Source organism: Ambystoma mexicanum, chromosome 5q (assembly GCF_040938575.1).
Source record: "Ambystoma mexicanum isolate Mex_15411 chromosome 5q, UKY_AmexF1_1, whole genome shotgun sequence".
Lineage (NCBI taxonomy): Eukaryota > Metazoa > Chordata > Amphibia > Caudata > Ambystomatidae > Ambystoma > Ambystoma mexicanum.
In genome coordinates this window covers 1,303,076,965-1,303,100,859 of record NC_090933.1, presented here as the reverse complement: position 1 = coordinate 1,303,100,859, position 23,895 = coordinate 1,303,076,965, and the positions used below count along the sequence as shown (strand labels likewise).

General features: G+C 46.6%; 1 protein-coding gene across 1 annotated transcript in view; it reads left to right on the top strand.

The window, feature by feature from the left end:
- Positions 1–23,895, top strand: part of BOP1 (BOP1 ribosomal biogenesis factor) — a 696,945-nt gene that overhangs the window by 182,705 nt on the left and 490,345 nt on the right. The window contains exon 3 of the mRNA XM_069621900.1: positions 3,467–3,589. Coding sequence (XP_069478001.1) covers positions 3,467–3,589 — 123 coding nt within the window. The remainder of the gene's footprint in view (positions 1–3,466; positions 3,590–23,895) is intronic.

The following is a 23,895-nucleotide window of genomic DNA, read 5'->3' as shown; positions in this document are numbered from 1 at the left end:
TCCAGGACTGTCCAAGCTGTCCCAGAATATATGGAAGTGGGCTCTCAAACACAACATGTTCCTACTATCACAACATGTACCAGGGGAACTCAATCTGCTAGCAGACAATCTCAGCAGAGACTTCCCCCTGCCCGAAGAGTACGAATGGCAATTGCAAGAAGACATTGTCTTAAACGTCTTCACGCAATGGGGTTTCCCGGAAATAGACCTGTTCGCAACCCTGGAGAACTCACAATGCCAAAGTTACGCATCCAGGTACCCCCAGAAGCAGTCCAAGGGGAACGGTCTGTTGATTCAATGGTCAGGGAAATTTGTTTACGCCTTTCCCCCGACTCCCCTCCTCAACAAGATGGTGCACAAGATGCACCAAGAGCAGGTGACCATGATACTAGTGGCCCCAATGTGGGCCCGGCAGCCATGGTTCGCTCACTTGATGGAGATGTCCCTATCCCCCCCAATGAAACTTCCCTGCCCGTACAACATGCTGTCACAGGACAAGGGCAGGACACTGCATCCATGCCCTCAGACCATGAACTTAGCAGCCTGGCTCCTGAGATCATAGAATTTGGACATTTACATCTCCCTCAGAGATGTATGGACATCCTCAGGGAAGCCAGAAAACCTAATACTCGCCACTGCTATTCTAGCAAGTGGAAAAGATTTGTCATCTGGTGTAGAAGTAAGAACATCAACCCGGTTGACTGCTCTGCCACTAACATTATTCTGTACTTAACCCATTTACTGGATTCAGGTCTAGTGTTTAATTCCATTAAAGTCCACCTAGCGGCACTTTCTGCATACACCACTTCCCAACTTAAAGTGTCGTGGTGGAAGATACCAGTTATAAAGGCCTTCATGGAAGGGGTAAAGAGAATACACCCCCCAATAGCTAGCCCAGCTCCCGGATGGGACTTAAACGTGGTACTTTCTAGACTCATGGGCACTCCTTTCGAACCCATGCACAAGGCAACTCTTAAATACCTCACTCTTAAGACTGCTTTCCTAATAGCTATCACCTCCATTAGGAGAGTAAGTGAACTACAGGCTCTTTCTGTATTAGACCCCTTCATATCAGTTCACAAGGATAAGGTGGTTCTTCGCACACACCCAAGGTTTGCACCTAAATTCATCTCTAAATTTCATGTAAACCAGTCAATAGAACTACCAACGTTCTTTCAAAACCCTTCCAACTTGGGAGAAAAAAGTCTGCATACACTAGATGTACGCAGAGCTGTCATGTTCTACATGGAAAGAACCAGATCACTGAGAAAAACTAATCAGTTCTTTGTCTCGGTGGCAGCAGGAAGAGAAGGAGATGCAGTCTCTAAGTCCACTATATCTAGATGGATTGTACAATGCATCACTCTCTGTTACACTCTTGCTAAGAGAGAACTACCCTTCAAGCCAAGAGCACATTCCACTCGAGGCACTGGGGCATCCATAGCATTCATTGCAAATGTTCCCCTTGAGTCCATCTGCAAAGCGGCTACCTGGAGTTCTGTGCACACCTTTACAAAACACTACTGTCTAGATGCACACTCAAGATCTGACTCCCAGGTGGGACAGGCAGTATTAAGACATCTTTTCTCTACTGTTCCTTCTCATAACCCACCGCCAACTCCGGGTACTGCTCGCTAGTCTATGCACAGCATGTGATTCTAAGCAGATTAACAAACATCAGAAGACAATGCATTACTTACCGTAAAAGTATTTCTGATGGTTGTATCTGCTTAGATTCACATGCGCCCACCCTTCCTCCCCGCTCGGATGGAAGGAACATAGACTTCCTTTTATATCTCTCTTTTCTGTACTCACTCACGTCTAGAAGGCTCCCTCAGGGCAGAAAAATACAAACAGAGGAACCTCGACGCGTGAGGGATTGTGGGTACAACGCACGTCACTATAGGGATAGTGTTACAGACACGCCTTGTTGACGTCCCCTTTTCGACTACGAAAAACAAAATGCAATACTCCGCAGTGACCACTGGATGTCGGACCTATGCACAGCATGTGAATCTAAGCAGATACAACCATAAGAAATGCTTTTACGGTAAGTAATGCATTGTCATGTTCAGCAAATGGCAATTAGGCTTCATCCAGCCATTTGTCTCTCTTGGCCAACATGTGACCAGAAATCTTAGTCTCTTTGAAGTTGGTTGTTTCGTCTTTAAAGTTGGAGTTTCAGCCTCCCTTAATTGTATTTTCTTCACGGCTCTCCAGTCTTCAAACCTCTGGTCTACATTCTGGCCATGATCCAGCCATGGGAAAATGGTCCTGCAGAGACAGCCAGTCTAAAAGGCACTTGGCTTTCCATTTTCTAGAGCCACATTTTATTGCATTTGTAAAATAGTTGGGGGTGGGGGGAGGTGTAAAAACAAGCCTTCCAGTGAGGGAGTTCTTTGTGACAAGTGTCCCACAGCCAGCAAAAGGGTTTGCCTCTGGCCTACACACTTTTCAAATGTCTGCTGGTGTTTTGCTTGCAAAACATAATTACATTACTTTTGATTACTTTTTGTCAACACGCGCCATGTCTTTTTCCAGAACATTTTTATGTTGGCAGGGTACATTTTTTCCCATTTAAATTGCAAACACACATGCAAAGCCGTGTTTGTGTCAGTGTTTACAAATCCTGTTTTTCATGTGAAAGGGAACTTTTGAATTCCCCTTCCTTTGTGAATTAAAATGCTACTTTTCCTTGGCTAATGACAGGCACACCTTTTTCACATAGCCCTTCAGTTTCCATTTGCAACCACACATGCATAGCTGTTATTGTGTCCGTGTTGATGAATCATGCTTTTGCTGTGAAACAGACCTTCGGTTTGGGGCCTTTGATTGCACCCCACACAAGACATCATTCATAACACCCCTAAAACATGACAGCTGCAATGTCTGTGCACCATCTTGAGACTTGCACATGTAGAGGTCCTCCCAGAGGCACACGCATGAACGGGTACACCTATAAATAAACACCTGTGTTTGTATGGTGCCTGAAAAACCTATGTATAGGTGCCATACAAATGTACAATAAATAAATGGGAGTGGGACAGGTACTCCCCAGAATAGTAAGTCACATTTTCTGATAAGTAATGTGCACGCGTCCAGAGTGTGTGCGGAGGGCTGATGTGGAAAGTCTGCTGGCACTGACAACCTATTGTTCCAAGGTTTAGACTGGGTAAGGAGTGCTATTTTCCTCTGGCACACCCGGTGTGCGATATGTGGGCATGTTCTGCTAGCACTGAGCTCCTTTTGCCACTGGGTGCATGCAGGGATTACAGCAGGTACTGTGGGTATATTCTCAAGCAGGAACCTAGATTGCTACTGTATGTACATCTGGCAGGGAGTGGGGTTCACTCTGGGCACATATTGCTTAATGGCTCTGAGCCTAGGGATCTGGGTGGGAATGACCCAACGTTGGAGAATTGAGTTGTGCAAATGATGCTTCCTGTTTGTCTTCTTTTATATGCAGACTTCCAAGAAGAAAGTCAAGAAAGGCAGCAAGAATCTGGAGGCTGGTACCGACCGAGACCCTGACGAGAATCTGACCACTCCTGGAGTCAATGAGTACGAGGAAGACACATCCGACGAAGAGGTGAGACCCTTCCACGATGTGATCGAGCAGTCACTGAGCACCTTTTGAAAAGGCTTTCTTTCTGTCGTGCTTTTAGTGCGGCGTAGGCCATAGGAATGCACCATTGATTGAGTGCTAATGCAGTACAATATGCTGAAAATTCCAGCGCTGATATTTATGTACAAGTCTGAGTAAGGATTAGGCCACTGTAGGCGCTGTAATGCTGCAAAGAGGTTTCTGGACAATGGTTATGCCATACTTGTATGTTTTAGATGTGTTGGGTTTGCCATCATACATGTGCTCCGTGCAACAAATCAAGCAATCAATGCTGTGAATGGCTAGTGTTTAACCACTGCTTGTGAGGCGGGGAACTGGAGCTGGAGAACTTCCAGAATTGGGGTGCTTGGAGTTTGCCTCTGAAGAGTGCAAAGCGTATGGGGCTAGCACAACTGGAAAAAGGCCTTCAGATGTGGGGGCTCCCGTGGAGAGTGATTTTTTTTTTCTTTCCCCTGCTGTCTTCTCCCCCGTAGGCTCTTACAGTGAGCGCATGCTGAGACATTACAGCCCATTAGGTCATGCAGGTGGGTCATTCTTCAATAGGAACACTGCTTAAAAACCCAAAGTAGGGGCAATGTGTTTACTGGGAAATGTATGTGATCATTCTAATGCGCCACTTTCGCTGCACATGGAGCGTGCACAACCCGTGCAGGGGCTGCAGTACTGGAGCGTGGGCCACTGCACATGGGGCTGCAGTACTGGAGCGTGGGCCACTGCACATGGGGCTGCAGTACTGGAGCATGCACTACTGCACTAGGGAAGTAGTTCTCGAGTGTGCAGGGGCCGTAGTACTGGAGACTATGCCACCGTGCATGATATGTAGTACTGGAGAGTGCCTTAGAAAACTGGCCTCCTGGTGGGGGCCCTATTCTGCCCAGGAAGGCTGCTTGCGAAACAAGGATAAACTTCAATAGGTCGGAATTCACTCATGCACGCTCCTTTTCCCTCTCACCGTAACAGTTAAATAAACACTCAATCTGTTGTACCCAAGGGTGGTAAATTCTAGATTTTTTTATTTTTATGAAGTCGCATGGATCAGCATGAGATAAGGTACAAAATCAAACATCAGAGTATTCCAGTATTGATCATACAGGGAGAAAAATCACAAGGGTATGAACAATAATTGATCCAAATGCTTGTGTATCAAACAAGGAGTGAGTCCTTCACTGTCATCATCTGGTGGATATATCGTACAGAAGACAAGTGAAAATTTTTAGCAAAAAACAATACAACAAGTAACAAGTTATTCTTCCAGACACAGTGACAATACACTGCAGTTAAAAGGTGCGTCTACACCGAGGTGTTTCAGCAGTGTTATAGGGGCTGAATATGCCTCATATCTGACACGGCCTTCTTCAGGACGGGGGAATGTATGAGATGGATGCTCGTTGAGTGCTGCAAACGGGGAAAGGGCAATATAATCAGGGCTGCGCTCAAGTGGTCATTAAATAAATCATTAACTGTGTCGGTGAAATTATCAGAAAAAGGTGACATTTTAGTGAAGTCTCCTCAGTTCATATATACTTGCATACCAAAGAACCAAAACACACAATGGAGCTTTGTGCAAGCTTATATGGTCACTGTTTACTAAATTGAGATTACCTCTTAATTGAGGCTGTGGTCTTTTGAAAATGATCTGTGCTGGCCTCGGACGAAAATGGTGTCCTATTAGAAGGCATGCAGTTAGTAACCAGATCAAATATTTGGGTCTTTAGCTGGTATGATAATCTAAACGCATCCGGTATTCGCTAAATACCTCTGTCTCTGCGCTCGCGGGCAGCGTGTGACAAGTGAAGAGCTCTGCATGAAATGCTGAGTCACTTAGTGGGCTCGTAGACCAGGAAGCACGCCGTTGCTAACGCCATTGCTAGGTCTCGAGCGTTTTTATACTGGGGGCCATCTTTGAATGGTGTCCGGAGTTGCATCTGGTCTAAGACAGGTGCCTTTTTGGGAACCGAAATCGTTAGGGAAGCAATTTTGGTCAATCCCCCTAATGGATCTTAATATTGTGGTGTCGTTGGGCCATGAAGTTTATTTTGGTTGTCATGGCAACTGTTACCAAACAAGAAAACCAGTTCTAAATGGCGACAATGCCGTGCATGTTGTATGGAACTTGCATAGATAATTTTTTTAAAAAACACGTAAAGGACTATACATGCAAATGTGTGTTTTTAAAAAACGTATCATTGAAAACAGATCTTAAATCTACATTGTGTCTCGCATGTAACATGGAAGTACAGTTCACTGATGGTTATACATTATGTCTGACATGTTGTGGTAGACACAAGGAACAAATAACACAGTTCGCTGGTGACTCATAACATTGGAGAAAAACAGATCGTAGCTATACGTTGTATCTGACACATTACAGTAGATGCAAGATAGAAGCACAGTAAATCATGGCTGATGGACCTGGATGACAATATCTATACAGAGTGCTCCATCCCAAATTGGCAGTGTAAATTGCTCAACACAGTTCACCTACAAAAAGTAGCACAGCAAGTTGGTGCAAGTGGTTCAGTGAAAAAAGGGAGCACATATAACAGCGTACAATTGAATCCAGGAAATAAATGCTGCTATATCAGGATATGGTATGTAGGCCTGCACCTGGAACCATCATATCTATAGGTATCTAAAGAAATAATTGCCACAGCAGTGTACATCATCGCATGTGGATGCAAAAGGTCATGACTATGGAAAGTGACAGCTGAACTGTCTAAAAAGGACTCGCAGGAAAGATTTCCATTCAACGGAAATGTCAAGTCCAGCCTGCACGGTGCCCAATTTATGTACCCATCGTTGTTCGAGTTGTGTTAAAATCCTGTTTGTCGACCCCGCCCGCCCCCGCTTGACGGGTGTCACCTTTTGCAGATCAAACCATCTTAAGTCTGTCGCTTTGCGGTTCTTCTTGCTCGACCAGGGGCTTGTCAGCTATCTTGTTCCTTATGCATGAACAGTGTTGAGAAATTCCCATTTTGATGGGATGGATGGTCTACATACAGTAGTCCACATGGGAATTGTATTATGTAAATAACGCCCTTTGTGTTGCAATTTGTATGGTCCTTCATTGTCCCTTTTATTGTCTTGTGTTCAAAAGATTTTTTTTTAATGTGAGTGGGCATGCCACTCACTTGCTGCATTTTTTAATGCCCCACGAGTGGGGGTAGATTCCACAACGTGTTGTCCACTCGTGGGAGTGGTTCTATAAAAGTGTGCACCAGAGAGTCTTTTAAATTCTTCTTCTTTTTAAAAGCAAAGCATGTTGTATTACTTAGTGTACCTGGCTGCTTTACCAAGTTACTTTGCATTTATATAGTGCCTTATATACCATTGGTATGGTCTGAAGGCGCTGGTAGGTTGAACACCCTTAGGAACCGAAGTTCAGGTCAATAGAGAGTAGAGAGATTCGAGGTACGTGTGAGCACCGGATGTGTGTGCAGCTGGTGCGGTATTAGTCTAATAGCTGCTTCTTAGCGGTAGCTGTGGTGGTTGAGAGGTCAGGAGTATGTGTTCGTTCTGGCATGATTTATCCAGATCGATTGTGGCTGCGTTAGGCCTGAAGAGAACGCCTGGCTGGGGTCGGGGTGGGTAACCAGCAGTGTTTATTTAGAGTGATGGGGAGTATGAGGCAGAATGTTGGTATGAGAACGGATATACCGAATGGTGTCATGGTATGTCTGTGTTCTAGTTGAGTGGTGGTGTAAGGAGAGAGTAAGCGTGGTGGTGTGTTATGATGTGATATAAGCTCTTTTGAACGTTCTCTGCATTCCAGATCATACTATATATGTCACGCATTTCTATCACTTTCGTGCACCCCAGATGGCTCCATACCCTCGGCCCGCTCGACGCGCTCATGCACTCGAGTTTAGCTCCACTCACTCCAGCCTGACTCACGCATTCATTCTTGTCTGCTCAATGCATGCACTCCTGTCTGTCTCATGTATGCACTCACGTATAACATTTGTTCTATCCATATAGCCTCAATCTATATTCTTCATTCATTCCATCTGCTTTGCGCGCGCATCCCCTCTCCGCGCGCGCATCCCCTCTCCGCGCGCGCATCCCCTCTCCGCACGCGGAGAGATCCCCTCTCCGCGCGCGCATCCCCTCACCGCGCGCGCATCCCCTCTCCGCGCGCGCATCCCCTCTCCGCGCGCGCATCCCCTCTCCGCGCGCGCATCCCCTCTCCGCGCGCGCATCCCCTCTCCGCGCGCGCATCCCCTCTCATTCAACAGCAATAAGGTCATTCGCTGATATCCTGTTCTTTATATCCGCCTTACACGCTCATCTGTCCTATACACTCATCTGTCCTATACATTCGCCAGGGCTGCACATTTATCTGCACAAGCGATAATTTTAATCATCTATTCTATACCTTCATCCGATCTGTTCACTCATTCAATTTATACACTCGTTTGAACTATATAGTTATCTGTTCTTCCACTCATGCATTCTTCCACTCAGCGCATTCATCTTTTCCACAAGCTTCATCAGTTTTATCTATTGCATCCACGCCATTCACTTCAGTCACTCCTTGTGCATTCCGTCCATTTCACGGAGATTTAAATCTCTTTACTGTTTCCGTATGATTATTCTTATTAGCCATTTCCTGCTTTGATCTACTGTTCTCGTTTAATTCTGTTAGTCCTTCTAGCTTATATTATGGGTTATTAGCCGTCAATTTCTTGCATCAGGTAGTGGATTGGTGTCATTGAGATGCTGTTGGTCTGTTGGGTTAGCTTGGTACGGTTTGGTTTTAGGGGAACAGCCAGGTTTTCAGCAGTTTGCGGAAAGACATTAAATCCTTAGTTAGGAAGATGTGGGGTGGGAGTGAGTTCCACAGCGTGGGGGCCAAGGCTGAGAATGACGATCCGCCTAATCTGACTGAGTTTGTCTTAGGTATGACTAGACCAGCTGAGCTTGATTTTAGGGTGCGTGGGGGGTGATAGGGTTTTAGCTTGTCTTGAATATATTGAGGTCCGGTTTTATGCAGCGCTCGATGGGAGATGCATAAGGTTTTGAAAGGCACTCTTCGTGCTACTGGAAGCCAGTGCAGCGTCTTAAGGGCTGGGGAGATGTGGTCTCTTGGGCCGCGTTCAAGTAGCATTTTGGCTGCCGCGTTTTGGGCCCTTTGGAGTTTATTCAGTTGGTACGCATGGACTCCGAGGTATAGGGGGTTTGCGTAGTCAAGTCTTGATATAACGATTGATTGAACTGCGGAGAGTCTGTTGGGGAAATGAGAGATGGAAAGATGCGCCTAAGGGTTTTAAGGTGGTAGTGGCAGGACTTTGAGACGTTGTTGACTTGGCGCGAGAGTGTTAGGTCAGCGTCAAGGGTGCATCCAAGATTTTTCACTGAGTTGGAGGGGGTCGGTGAGTTGCCCATGGTGGATGGCCATGGTAGTGGGTGTGGAAGAACTTCGGAGTTGCCACATACCATGATTTCCGTTTTGTAAGGGTTTAACAAGAGGTGGCTTTGGGTCATCCAGAGTTCTATGTCAAGGAGGCAGGAGGCTAGGTCAGGTCTTGAGTTGGGTTTTGAGTTCATAAGTTTCAGTTGAGTGTCGTTGGCGTAATTGTAACACAAGATGTGTGAACTAATTATTGGTGGGAGGGTGATCAAGTAGAGATTGAATAGGAGGGCAGATAGGCATGCTCCTTGTGGGACTCCCGTGTCGACTGGTCGGGCTTGGGAGGTATAGGTGGAGAGTATTGTTATTTGGTATCTATCTTTGAGGAATGAAGCTATCCATTTAAGAGCGGTTACATAAATTCCTAGGGAGTGGAGGCGGTCTAGGAGGATTGAGTGATTGATAGTGTCAAAGGCAGCGGATAGGTCAAGAAGGATTAGTGCGGTGCATCCTGCGGAGTCTGCCGTCATTTTAAGGTCATCCCAGATTGAGGTTAGGGTGGTTTCAGTTCCATGACGAGCTCTGAAACCTGATTGTGCGGGGTCTAGAAGGTTGTTGGCTTCGACAAATGCATTTAGTTCGGAGTAGGCAGTTCGGTCAATGAGTTTGGCAAGGAACCTGGTGTTTGAGATGGGCCGGTAGTTTTTTGGCTCGAGAGGGTCGGCGGAGGGTTTCTTAATTAGAGGTTTGACATGAACCATTTTGAATGCGTCGCGGGGAAAATTTCCAGAGGAAAGGGAGGCATTTATGATGGATCTTGCATGTTCCCCTGCGCAGGTTGAAGCGAAAATTTCTTTGGACGTTTGAGAAATTGCTCTGGTGATATTGGACTGAAGGATTCGAACGTTGGTTGAGTAGTGGTCGCGGCCGGTGGGCTGGCCGGTAAGGGGGTAGTATTGCCTGGAGGATGTGAGAGAGCCAGTTTGGTGGCTAGAGTATTTGTTCTTTCTAGAGCCGTGGTGTAAAAGTGGAGGGAGAGAGAGTTGCACAGTGATTGTTAGGGAGTCGGGACGGTCGTGGTGCAGGCCAGTTTGGTGAATCCGGCAATGATTTTGTGAAGTTTTTGGCTTGGGTTTTTGCAGTTTAGGATTCGGGAGTTGTAGTGGGCTTTTTTTGCTTTCCGGGTTTCGGCCATGTACCGATAAAGGTGAAGGGCCAAGGTGGTCCTACTCTCCTCGGTTTTGTCTTTCTGCCATTTGCGTTCTAGGTATTTATATAGTTGTTTAGTGGTTTTCAGCTCAGGGGTGAACCATCTGGGGAAGAGGCCACGGTGGGTTGATGGTTTGCAAGGGGCTGTGAGCCCCATCAGAGATACGTTGAGCCATGAGTCAAAGGCGTCAGGGGTTAGTAGTTTAGTGAGTTGGCAGGTTGAAGGTGGGGACTGGAGGAGTATGTCGGCTAGGTCTGGGATGATTATTAGTTTTTTCCAGCATTTGCGTAGATTCAGTGGTTCAGATTCGAGGACGGGAAGAGGGTCGGGTGAGCGAATGGCGAAAGAGAGAATTAAGTGATTGGACCAGATGATAGGGGTGGTGTTTGGAGAGGGAGATGGTAGGGAGTGCGAAGGCGGGTGGGATGGCAGGTAGATCGGGAAGTGGGGGTGGTCTAGGGTGGTTGTTTCCGACAGGCTCTGGTGCACTGGGTGCACTCATTTTGAACTTTTAGGTGTAGTATCGGAAGGTTTTCTAATTGTATTCTAAATTCAGTGAGGGCACGTTACTAGGGACACTTCCAAGTTCAATTTGCACAGAGATAATATTAGACTATTAGGTGTACTTCTAGATTCAACTGTACACAGAGATATTAGGTAATATTAGGTACACTTCTAAGTTCAAAACGTACACCGGGATGATGTATAGGGTTGATAATAGGTCTATCTTCTAGATTCAGTTTTGTATAGCGTGAGTATTAGGTTATTCGGCACAGTTCTGGATTCTACATTACACAGATATACTATTAGGTATACTTTTATCTTAGACTTTGCTCACAAGGGTATTTTAGGCACGCTTCTAACCTTAATGCTGTCGTGGACACTTCTAATTTGATCTAGGCGCAGATAGACTCATTTGGACACTAGTCAGATCAATTAGGGTACGCTAATAGGCACAATTCTCTCTATTCGACTTTATACAGGGAAGATATTAGGCTATTCGGCAGGGTTCTGGATTCTAGAATCAACTTTGCACAGAGAGGTTATTAGGGAGATTAATACCGTGCCTGGTTGAACCAACTAGACTATTAATATATTGAGCACACTTCGAAATTCAACTTTCGCAGAGAGGTTATTGTTCGCATTTTAGATTCAACTTTCACAGAGTCTATTGGGCACAGTTTAAATTCAACTTCTAGGTGCACTTCTAGATTGAGCTTTCACAGAAGGGCTATTGTGACACTTGTAAAATCAAATTCTAAATGCACGTCTAAGTTTAAACTTCTAAATTCAACTTTCAATGGGTGGTTATTGGGCACACTTCTAGATTCAAAGAGCGGCTATTGGGCGCACTTCATAATTCAACATTCAATGAACGTCTATTGGGCACGCTTCTAAATTTAACTTTCAATGAGCGGCTATTGGGTGCACTTCTAAATTCATAGAGGCTATTGAGCACACTTCTAAATGCAGCTTTCAATGAGCGGTTATTGGGTACACTTCTGAATTCAACTTTCAATGAGCGGCTATTGGGCACACTTCTGGATTTCAAAAAAATGTTTTAGGCATATATTCCTGTAGAATCTCCGAAGTTCCAACTCGATCTCAAAAGGTTGAGCTTTCTGTGCTGGAACGAAAAGTAGTCCTTTGCCAAAGGTGGGCGGGGGTTCAAAGGGGGCAGACCCAGAAGAAGGCCCAGACCATCGGGACAGCGGATGCGCATGCGTCAATGGTATCAGAACCAAGGACCACCCATGGGATACCAGTCTTCGGCTTATACGAGTGTATAATGACCCTGCCCAAACTTAGGCTGCTTTTCAAAGGACTATCTTTCGTTACAGCCCAGAAAGCTCAACCTTTTGAGATTGAGTTGGAACTTCGGAATTTCTACAGGAATATACGCCTAAAACATTTTTGTGAAATCCATCTACCCTCTACGAGAGACACCAGTCACGAAGAACAACCGGTCAGATCTGAAAACACTGCAGGCTTCAAGCAAAAATCTGTCTTCTACCCACCACTGAGCTCTATCAGTGGATGTGGAAGACTTGTATACATCAATCCCACAAGCAGAAGGTCTAGAGGCAATACGCGACAAATTGAATACCAGGGATGACATCGTTTCAACTCCAACCAAATTCATTCTGGTGCATACAAGACTGGCAATGTCAGAAAATGTCTCTTCCAGAATCCGATGTATAAACAAACCAAGGGAGTGAGTATGGGGGCCACATTTGTCCCCGACATTGCAAATCTTTGTATGTCCAACTACGAGAAGAACAATGTATTCTGAAGAAAATCCTTTCCTAGGGAACATCTCCCTCTGGAAAAGTTATATAGACGACATAATCGTATGAAATGGCTCACCCCTTGGACTGCAGGATTTTCACCGATGGATACATTTACGGAGTCCCCACATTAAATTTACCATACATTGGGACCATCACCAGATTGACTTCTTAGATCTCCACATATACAGAACAGGAGACCATTTGAAGACAGAATTATTACGAAAACCGACGGACTGCAACAGTCTACTCCATTTCCAAAGTTACCACCCGATGGGTTTAAAATACAATCTGCCATACGGCCAGGTTTTACGGATCGGTAGGAATTGCACGGAAATTGAGATGTACAGAAAACATGCCGATGACCTACAGACTCGACTGACAGAAAGGAGCTACCCCCGAAAATCCATCAGACAAGCCAAAAAGAGAGCGAGACACACACAGAGATCTGCCTTGAGAAGAGACCTAAGAAGGCATGCCCACTCGCATAAAAAAAAATCTTTTGAACACAAGACAATAAAATGGATAATGAAGGACCATACAAATTGCAACACAAAGGGCATCATTTACATAATACAATTCCCTTGTGGACTACTGTATGTAGGGAAGACCATCCGTCCCATCAAAATGGGAATTTCTGAACACAGTTCATGCAGAAGGAACAAGATAGCTGACAAGCCCCTGGTCGAGCATTTTAGCAAGAAGAACCACGAAGGCGGACTTCAGATGGTTTGTTTTGCAAAAGGTGACACCCGTCAAGCGGGGGGAGGGGGGGAGACAAACAAGATTTTAACACAACTCTAACAACGATGGGTACATAAATTGGGCACCATGCAGGCTGGACTTAACATTACCGTTGAATGGAAATCTTTCCTGCGAGTCCTTTTTAGACAGTTCAGCTGTCACTTTCCATAGTCATGACCTTTTGCATCCACATGCGATGATGTACACTGCTGTGGCAATTATTTCTTTAAATACCTGTAGATATGATGGTTCCAGGTGCAGGCCTACATACCATGTCCTGATATAGCAGCATTTATTACCTGGATTCAATTGTACGCTGTTGATATATGTGCTCCCTTTTTTCACTGAACCACGTGCACTAACTTGCTGTGCTACTTTTCGTAGGTGAACTGTGTTGAGTAATTTGCACTATGCCAATATATTGTCATCCAGGTCCATCAGTCATGATTTACTGTGCTTCTATCTTGCATCTACTGTAATGTGTCGGATACAATGTATAGATACGATCTGTTTTTTTTCCAATGTCATGAGTCACGTGCAAACTGTTATTTGTTCCTTGTCTTCCACGACATGTCGGACATAATGTATAAACATCAGTGAACTGTACTTCCATGTTACGTGCGAGACACAATGTAGATTTAAGATCTGTTTTCAATGATACGTTTTTTAAACACACATTTGCATGTATAGTCCTTTACGTGTTTTAAAAAAATGATCTAAGCAAGTTCCGTACAACATGCACGGCATTGTTGCTATTTAGAACTGGTTTTCTTGTTTGGTAACAGTTGCCATGAAAACCAAAATAAACTTCATGGTCCAACGAAACCACAATATTAAGATCCATTAGGGGATCGACCAAAATTGCTTCCCTAACTATTTCGTTTCCCAAAAAGGCACCTGCCTGCTGTCTTAGTCCAGATGCGACCCCGACACCATTCAAAGATGGTCCCCGGTATAAAAGCGCTCGAGACCTAGCAACGGCGTTAGCAACGCCGTGCTTCCTGGTCTACGAGCTACGAGCCCACTAAGTGACTCGGCATTTCCTGCAGAGCTCTTCACTTGTAACACACTGCCCGCGAGCGCAGAGACAATAGAGGTATTTAGAAAATACCGGATGCATTTAAATTATCATACCAGCTACAGACCCAAATATTTGATCTGGTTACTAACTGCATGCCTTCTCATAGGACACCATTTCCGTCCGAGGCCAGCACAGATCATTTTCAAAAGACCCCAGCCTCAATTAAGAGGTAAGCTCAATTTAGTAAACAGTGACCATATAAGCTTGCACAAAGCTCCATTGTGATTTTTGGTTCTTTGGTGTGCAAGTATATATAAACTGAGGAGACTTCACTAAAATGTCACCCCTCTAATCCTTTGGCAATAGGAGCCCATTGGGACCTTCACAGATGAGATTGTGTCCCCTTTCAAGTACCTGTGGCGATTCAATCCCATATAGGTAAGCTGTGTTTTTCATTTCACTGACACAGTTAATGATTTGTTTAATGACCTCTTGAGCACTCCCCTGATTATATTTCCTTTTCCCTGTTCGCAGCACTCAACGAGCATCCATCTCATACAGGCCCCGTCCTGAAGAAGGCCGTGTCGGATATGAGGCATATTCAGCCCCTATAAAACGGCTGAAACACCCCGGTGTAGACTCGCCTTTTAACTGCAGTGTTTTGTCACTGTGTCTGGAAGAATAACTTGTTACTTGTTGTATTGTTTTTTGCTAAAAATGTTCACTTGTCTTCTGTACGATACTGTCCACCAGATGACAGTGAAGGACTCGCTCCTTATTTGATACACAAGCATTTGGATCAATTATTATTCATACCCTTGTGTTTTTCTCCCTGTATGATCAATACTGGAAAACTCTGTGATGTTTGATTTTGTACCTTATCTCATGCTGATCCATGCGACTTCATAAAAAAATCAAGAATTTACCACACTTGGGTACAACAGATTGAGTGTTTATTTAACTGTTATGGTGAGAGGGAAAAGGAGAGGGCATGAGTGAATTCCCCGACCTATTCAAGTTTATCCTTGTTTCGTATTGGAGAGTGCTCCTCTAGTCAGAATATTGTGGCGTGGTAGAGTCAGGAGGCGGACAAACAGGTGGCATGTTTACAACAATCTTTTATTTAAATAATTTTAAAAAAGCCTTGCTTTCACGATCTCTAAAGGGATTTCCTACCTAACCAAAGAAGAACTTGGGTGCTCGTCATCATGGTGGTTGTCTGAAAAGGTCTGTCCTTTGTCCAGACTAGCTTACTCTAGCTCTACCACTAACAAAAGACATTAGCATAAACAGCTACAGGAGAATGATTCCCTTCTCCTAACTGATATCTCTTCCTGGTCGACTTGGTCAGCCTCCAAGCTGCTCTTTATAACCTTTTGCCTTAATTTATGATTCAAGAATTCCCTGTGAAAGAATCATGAGAATTACTCCCTTCTCCTGGTCCAGTTGGTTCAACCGTTGGCTAACTTTGGATAGTTTTCTGCAGCATTTTTATCAACCTTTGCACTTCTTTCCTGTCTTTGCTATAAAAGTCACGCTACTGTTGTTCCAACAAACATATATTTCTCTTCTTTCTTTCCTCTCTTGTCGGAGAAAACAAGGCTAACTGTTCCTCTAGTGTCCATGATCTCTTCTAACACTGACAAAGGATATTGTTCACGTGGCACTCTCTAGCCTGAATGTCTCCTTCGATGATGGTGTTGAGGGGGAATACTCATGATGTCGTCTTCTTTCAGTCTGTTTGACACAACTGAGATGAGGAAGATCACTAGTGATGTAATCTTCACACTTGATACTTCTATCCCAACTCTGGCGACAAGGGATATTACTCCTGAGGCTTCCTTTCCTTTCAATACGCTACAAATACTGAGACGAGGGAGATTAGTCCTGATGTCGTCATTCGCTTCAGCACCCTTCCCCAATCCCCTACCGGCTCTCCTGTGACTCTCATTGCCTCTTCTCTATTGGAGCCTGTAGAAATCAAGACCCGGACCAGGTTTGGGTTGCTGAAATTATACTTTATTCATGTAATTTTAAACTAAAGTAAATATAGTCCATAAACTCATTGAGAGTTACTCTACTCTTAGGCAGCCTTCCAGGGACGTGATTTAAAACTGCCTACGTCTCCTTGGTGTCCGGATAGGCCCACCAGTTGTTCCTTCTCTCCTCGTCCTCTTCGTATGACTAGGAAAATCAACACCAAACGCTGGATTAGTTCCCGGGCTTTTATGTGATGTGAGTGACTTGCTTCCCCCCCCCAATGGAAACCTCCCCTGTCAATCTGGCTTCTCATTGGCCGGTATTGCCATGTCCCGCCTCCTTTAAAGGCTGCCGTGGTTTCCCAAAGTGCCTGTTTCTGCTGCCTGCCAGGAGAGTCCCGCTCCCAGGCAACTCCATCCCGTGAGTCCCCCCCCCCTCCCCTGGAAGTTTCTCTCTCTCGCCATGTGGGTTCGCGCACGTGGCCGCTCCAGAGCGGACCGCCCCGCCGAGCAAGCCGTCTCTCCCTCCTCTCCCTTCCTGGCGGGGAGAGACGCTCGGCGGGCCGCGTGGGCCGGCTCTCCGCGACCACCCGCGCTCCCCGCAGGCCCGCCGCCACCAACCCAGATCCCGGGCTACCAGCCGCGGCGCCACCCCCGGCGGGCTCAGGTAAGGCTGGGTGGGAGGGGGCCGCTCCTTCCGTATAGCGGCCCGTTGCCGCAAACCTGTAGAGTCCCGGGGGGGACGGGTGGGATGGGGCTACGCTTTCTGTCTCGCGGCCCGTTGCCGCGATCCCGCGGAGTCCCGCTACCCCTCCCGGCACCCCCACCACTCCGGGTCCCACCTCGCATCTCCCCATCACAAACCCTGGCCGATTGGGCAAGGGAGCATTCCGGGACAGATAGTCAGCCACCAGCTGGAAACCCGCAGGTCTGTGTAAGTTAAGGAAATCGAACGGTTGTAGAGACAGGAACCATCTAAGCACCCGCTGGTTGGTATCCTTATGTCTTGCTAGCCACTGTAAGGGGGCATGGTCGGTATACAACGTAAAGCAGCGACCCAAGAGATAGTACCTGAGGGTCTCTACCGCCCATTTGATGGCCAAACACTCCTTCTCAATAGTGGAATAGGCCTCCTTGTGAGGTACGAGCTTCCTGCTCACGAAACAGACTGGTTGAAGTTCGCCCTCTTGTTCCTGTGAAAGTACTGCTCCCAGCCCCTGATTCGATGCGTCCATCTGAAGAAAAAACTGGCTATGGAAGTCGGGGCACCGAAGTACTGGATTTGAGGTGATCCTCTGCTTTAGGACATCGATAGCTTCCAAAGCAGCGGTGTTCTTGGTCAAATCGGGAGATCCTTTGTTCCTCAAAGCGTCAGTTAGTGGAGCTGCCACCAATGAGAAATCTGGGATAAATCTACGGTAGTAGCCTATGAAACCCAAAAAGGCACGGATCTGTTTCTTCGTGGATGGAGTAGGAATCTCGTGAATGGCCTGGATTTTCGAGAATTGTGGTCGTATCGTGCCTCCGCCTACCAAGTGTCCCAGATATTTCGTCTCGTGTGCCCCTATCACAGTTTTCTTCGGATTAATGTGTAGGCCTGCCTTAAACAACTCAGACACCACTTGTTCCAAGTGGTGTACATGGTCTGTCCAGGTCGTGCTATACACGACGATGTCGTCTAAGTAAGCCGCAGCATAACTCTCATGGGGATGTAGTATGACATCATCAGTCTCTGGAAGGTGGCTGGTGCACCGTGTAGCCCGAATGGCAAAACCTTGAATTGGTATAGACCTTGGGGAGTTGTAAAGGCAGTCTTTTCCCGGTCCGTGGATTTCAAGGGAATCTGCCAATAACCCTTAGTTAGGTCAAGCGTACTTAGGGAGTTAGCGGATCCTAGCCTTTCCAACAGCTCGTCCATTCGTGGCATAGGATATGCTTCGTAATTGGAAATCGTATTGAACTGTCGGTAGTCCATACAAAATCTAATTGTACCATCGGGCTTTGGTACCAACACTATCGGGGATGACCATGGGCTGGTTGATAGTTCAATTATATCCATTTCGGATAACCAGCCTTCGTGCTTCTGGAATACGATAGGGCCTTAGCCTAACAATCTGTCCGGGATCGGTTTTGATCTCATGTTCGATTAGATCGGTCCTCCCTGGTAAGGCCGAGATCGCTTCTCCAAAGGGTGACAGTCTGGTCAAAAGTTCTGACTTCATCGAAGGAGTCAAGATGGTTCCCCATTGCACGTCTTCTAGCTTGCCCTGTTCACGATTCACATTTTGTTCTGAGGTATCCTCACCGGTATCCATTGTGGCTACCAATACAGGCGCGTTCCATGCTTTTAGCAGGTTCACATGGTATACCTTGTCTGGTGTGGCACGATCGGGTTGGTGGATCCGATACGTCACAGGGCTGAGTACCTCCTTAACTTCATAAGGACCTCTCCACCTGGCCAATAGCTTGTTAGTACTGGTGGGTAGTAGGATTAGTACTTGGTCTCCTATTCGGAAGGTCCTCATCCGACTTCCTTTGTTATAGTTTTTCTCCTGGTTTGTCTGAGCGTGTCCCAGATTTGTCTTGGCCATCGAGCGGAGTGCTGTCAGATGTTCCTTCAACTCTTCGGTGTACTCTGTTAAAGAGATCTCATCCGAAGTCTCCCATTCTTCTTTTACAAGATCCAAGATGGTTCGGGGTTGTCTTCCGAAAAGGAGCTCGAATGGAGAAAAACCAGTAGACGACTGTGGGGTGTCGCGTAATACCATCAAGGCCAAGGGCAATATGCGGTCCCAGTTCTTCCCATCTGACCCGGTCACGCTCCGTATCATTTTCTTGATCATTTTGTTGTACCTTTCGACAAGGCCATCAGTCTGGGGATGGTATACCGAGGTGCGTAACTGTTGTATCTGCAGTCTTTCGCATACCTGCCGAAGTAAGGTGGACATAAAATTGGTCCCTTGGTCGGTGATAACTTCTGAGGGTAACCCCACTCTTGCGAAGAAGGGAATGAGCTGGTCACATAGTTGTCGGGCTGATGTTCCCTTCAAGGGAAATGCCTCTGGATATCGCGTAGCATAGTCAACAATGACTAGTAGATACTTGTATCCACGGGATGCGGGTTCTATTGGTCCAACGATGTCCATGCCTATCCGCTGAAAAGGAACGTTAATAAGGGGCATCTTCTGCAAAGGGGCTTTTGCTGGTAAGACGCCACTTGTTAGCTGGCAAGTGGGACACGCCTTACAGAACTGGGATACTTCACCGTATATGCCTGGCCAGTAGAACCGCCTCAGGATGTTCTGCTGCGTTTTCAGGGAGGCCATATGCCCGCCACAGGGGTGGTTGGGTGCCAGTTGCATTATGACCATTCTATGGGGTTTTGGTAATACCAATTGTTCCTTTACAGTCCCATCGTCCGCCTTATATTTTCGGTACAATAGTCCGTGACGGAACAGAAAGCCAGGTCCTTTTGTTACGTCTGGATCTTTCTCATTGGCCGCTCTCTCACAGGCTACCCGAAGGGTGGGATCAGTTAGGGTTTCCCCCCCTCAGGGAGTCCTCATGATCCTCGGGTTGCCAGTTAATGGGTCGGGTCATGTAACTGGCTTGGCACCACTCTAGTCTATTCCGTCTTTTATGTCAGGGAGGGTTTCTAGAGTCACCTATGTTCGTGGTTCTGTTACTCTTCGCTCTGTCTTCATCCAGTGTTTTACCAAAGTGGGGCAGGTCTGTTCCCAGGACCACTGGGGTGGGTAGAGTAGGAAGGACGGCAGCCTTTAATTGAGTGGTTTCATGATTCACCTCGATCTGTACCTTTCTCATCGGGTATGTTTCAATGTCCCCATGTATACACTTTATTGGTATAGAAATGTTAGGTAAATTAGGGTTATTACTCACGGTGGGAGATATGGCTGTTTGTCGACTTCCGCTATCCAGCAGCGCCCGGGTCGGTCGTCCATCCACCCTAATATCCACGATGTATGGACCAGGGCTACGTACTTCCGGATGTGGCTTCATGTAGCCAATTTCCATAGGCTCTGTGGTCTTCCTTCTGGGGCAAAACCGGGCAATGTGACCCCATTCACCCCACTCAAAGCACTGGGGTTGTCGAATTCCCGGGATTATGGGTGACTGTTTCTCCTCGTATCCTGTCTTCCTTTCTTCTGGTTTCCTGGAAACCTCCTGCGGTTGCCTCCATCTGGTGTGTGCCACTTTTGGGCCGTTCTGTATCTGTTGTTCAAAGCTCGGCGACGTCATCCTTCCTGGTATACTTGTTGAGGGGAAGCGACTATACCCGGCCTTTTGGTAAGCCGACGCAATGTCCACGGCTTCCGCCAATGTAGGCCTGTGGTGTTGCCTAACCCATCTTTGCATTGGGCTCGGCAAGGCTTCTATGATCTGTTCCAGGATTATTTTATCTAGGAGGGGTTGGTTGGCTGGTGTGGGGGATTGCATCCACTTCTCCGTCAGATCTTTAATGCGGTAATATAACTGCCTGGGAGACTCTCCGTTTCTTAACCTGGTGTCCCTTAGCTGAAGGCGATAGGCCTCCTCATCCAGGCCTAGACGGTCCAGTACAGCTGCTTTAATTTCCCCATATGGAGTGTTACCATTGGGGTTCACAGCCTGATATGCACCCTGCATCACCCACGATAATAAGGGAGCAACATACTGGCCCCAGTGTTCAGGCGGCCATTGCGCATTTCTTGCAATCCTCTCAAAACTTGTGAAGAAAAAGGCTGGATCCTCTCCCTCCTTATACTTCTGGAGCAGGGTGGACGGCACCATGGGTTGGTTCCTCATGCTGGCCACTGCATCTGTGAGCCTGATAATGTTCTCATGTTGTTTGTCCTGGGCCGTGGTATGTAGGGTGCCCTGTAATTGGATGGCTTGCTGGAACGCCTGGCGGTCAGCCACTGCCTGTTGCGTTTGCAGCTGTATTAATTGCTGCAACTGCTGTTGGCCATTCGTCAGGGTTTTAATTAGGGTCTCCATCGCGTTGTCGCAAATCCCACCTTGGTCGCCAATGTAGAAATCAAGACCCGGACCAGGTTTGGGTTGCTGAAATTATACTTTATTCTTGTAATTTTAAACTAAAGTAAATATAGCCCATAAACTCATTGAGAGTTACTCCACTCTTAGGCAGCCTTCCAGGGACGTGATTTAAACCCTCCTACGTCTCCTTGGTGTCCAGATAGGCCCACCAGTTGTTCCTTCTCCTCTTCGTATGACTAGGAAAATCAACACCAAACGCTGGATTAGTTCCCGGGCTTTTATGTGATGTGAGTGACTTGCTTCCCCCCCAATGGAAACCTCCCCTGTCAATCTGGCTTCTCATTGGCCGGTATTGCCATGTCCCGCCTCCTTTAAAGGCTGCCGTGGTTTCCCAAAGTGCCTGTTTCTGCTGCCTGCCAGGAGAGTCCCGCTCCCAGGCAACTCCATCCCGTGAGTCCCTCCCCCCCTTGGAAGTTTCTCTCTCTCGCCATGTGGGTTCGCGCACGCGGCCGCTCCAGAGCCGGCTCTCCGCGACCACCCGCGCTCCCCGCAGGCCCGTCGCCACCAACCCGGATCCCGGGCTACCAGCCGCGGCGCCACCCCCGGCGGGCTCAGGTAAGGCTGGGTGGGAGGGGGCCGCTCCTTCCGTATCGCGGCCCGTTGCTGCGAACCTGTAGAGTCCCAGGGAGGACGGGTGGGATGGGGCTACGCTTTCTGTCTCGCGGCCCGTTGCCGCGATCCTGCGGAGTCCCGCTACCCCTCCCGGCACCCCCACCACTCCGGGTCCCACCTCACAGAGCCACATCGCCGGTTCTTCCTGGAGTGTTGGGTCAATGCGTTCCCAAGGAATGTTCTCTCTGCTTCTTTCCCTGCTGCCGGGTTTTTGCTCCACTGGGTCCCTGGCCAGATGATTTTGGCGCAGTTATTGGACCTCTCGGTCCACATCCTTGAGGTCAGGCCACTGTCTGTCGATCTGCAGCTTCCAGTCAAGCCTGCTCTGGGTCGGCCTGAAAGAGACTCCTGCACCTGCTGTCACGGTCCTCCCGACTGGAGGGTTGCCTCATGAACGTAACTTCTTGCTCCTGTGTCTGAACTTCCCGGTTCTGCCAGGTTTCACGCCTGTTTCGCTTGCTACGCCCTCATCCTCTCTCTTTGGGTCGTTTCTCTATTTTTATTTCCCCTCAGCTGGGTCTTCCCCAGTGGCCTGTCTGTCCTTTGTATTCGTTGGGTATTCTCCCAGTACCTCTGTACTTAGAAAAGGAGTAGTTTGTATAACTCGATCAATCTTCATAGTACTCCTGGAAGATAATTTGAGAGCAGACTGTATGTTGTGAGGGGTCAGTAATGTGTGACTCACGACTGTTTATTTTTCTCAGGATTTGACATTTTGTTTTACACAAAATTGTAAAATAAACCCTAACTAAACCTACTCTACCAGGGGATTACCTACCTAGTCCAGGATCTATGGAAAAACATCCTAGCATTCCCCAAACTAGCCCTCAAACTAAACATAAACATTTAAAGCAACATGAAAACAACATGGTTACCAAACAACCAGTTTCTTGGATTACATCTACTTGTCATGGGCTGATCTTGCTCCCCCAGGCCCATTTCTTCCAAGGAAAAAGTCTTCAAGCCTTTTTTAGTTCCAAAGAAAAAAGTTCACACACTTAAAAATCCACTGATAAAAGTCTTTTCTTAGCTTGATGGAAATATTCACTTTTCCAGGTACACAAAGAAAATAACGGCACCAATGGGGTTTCCTGGATGACTTCCTTCCAGGAAAGAATAGGTAAAGTTAAAAACAAAAGTACCACTTCTGCTTACATCAACTCCTCTGCTTTTAACTTCTGCTGGGTTTATACACAGTTTGTCTGGATACTTCTGCTTATGGTTTGCTCTCTTCAGCAAAACCCTTCTACTAGTAAAACTGTGCGAGCAAACTCTTGCCACACAGTTGGCTTCTGCTTCAACTTCTTCCAGCTGGTACTGTCTGACAAGAATATGGACGAGCACAGTTCTACTGCTGCTAGTACAACTTCTAATGTTAGGCAACTTGAACAAGACTTAGTCGACCTCTACAGGTTGGCAAGGTACTCTTCTCACTTGTATGACAATGAAGGGCAGCCTCTTTTGCCTGTCTTGCGATTACCACAAAATCTTCGCTAGCTTCCAGACTATTTCTTCTCCATTCATATAGTCTCAGCCATGCAGATTTTGAATTTCCTTCTTAAGTAACCAGTTCTCTTGCCCAGCTTCATATACACCTTTCCTCCAATAGTTACCCCTTAAGATGCTGTGCCACTCTATCAGCTTTGGATGATTGTCACATTTATATTCGAGGACTCTGGGGTAACAACAACTCCAGAACTTTGGTGTTTAGTTCTTAATTGAGCGGGATTCACGTTTTCAGAGTTCACTCAATGGTCTTGGGTAATACTTGTTGATCAGCTTCAGCCATTTCTAAGTGTTTTATATGTTACAACATGTGAGCTTCTTAATGAAATCTAAATCGGGCACACGCTATTTAGTTTCTCTCTTGAGCGGCCACTTCAAAAAAGATGTTTGTTCCCACCTTTTGGTCAGCATTCGGCCTCCAATGTATCGTGAAACATTGTGTTGTGCATGGCCTCTTTAAACAAGGATGGCAACATTTTGGGAAAGTCTGTGACGCTTCAAT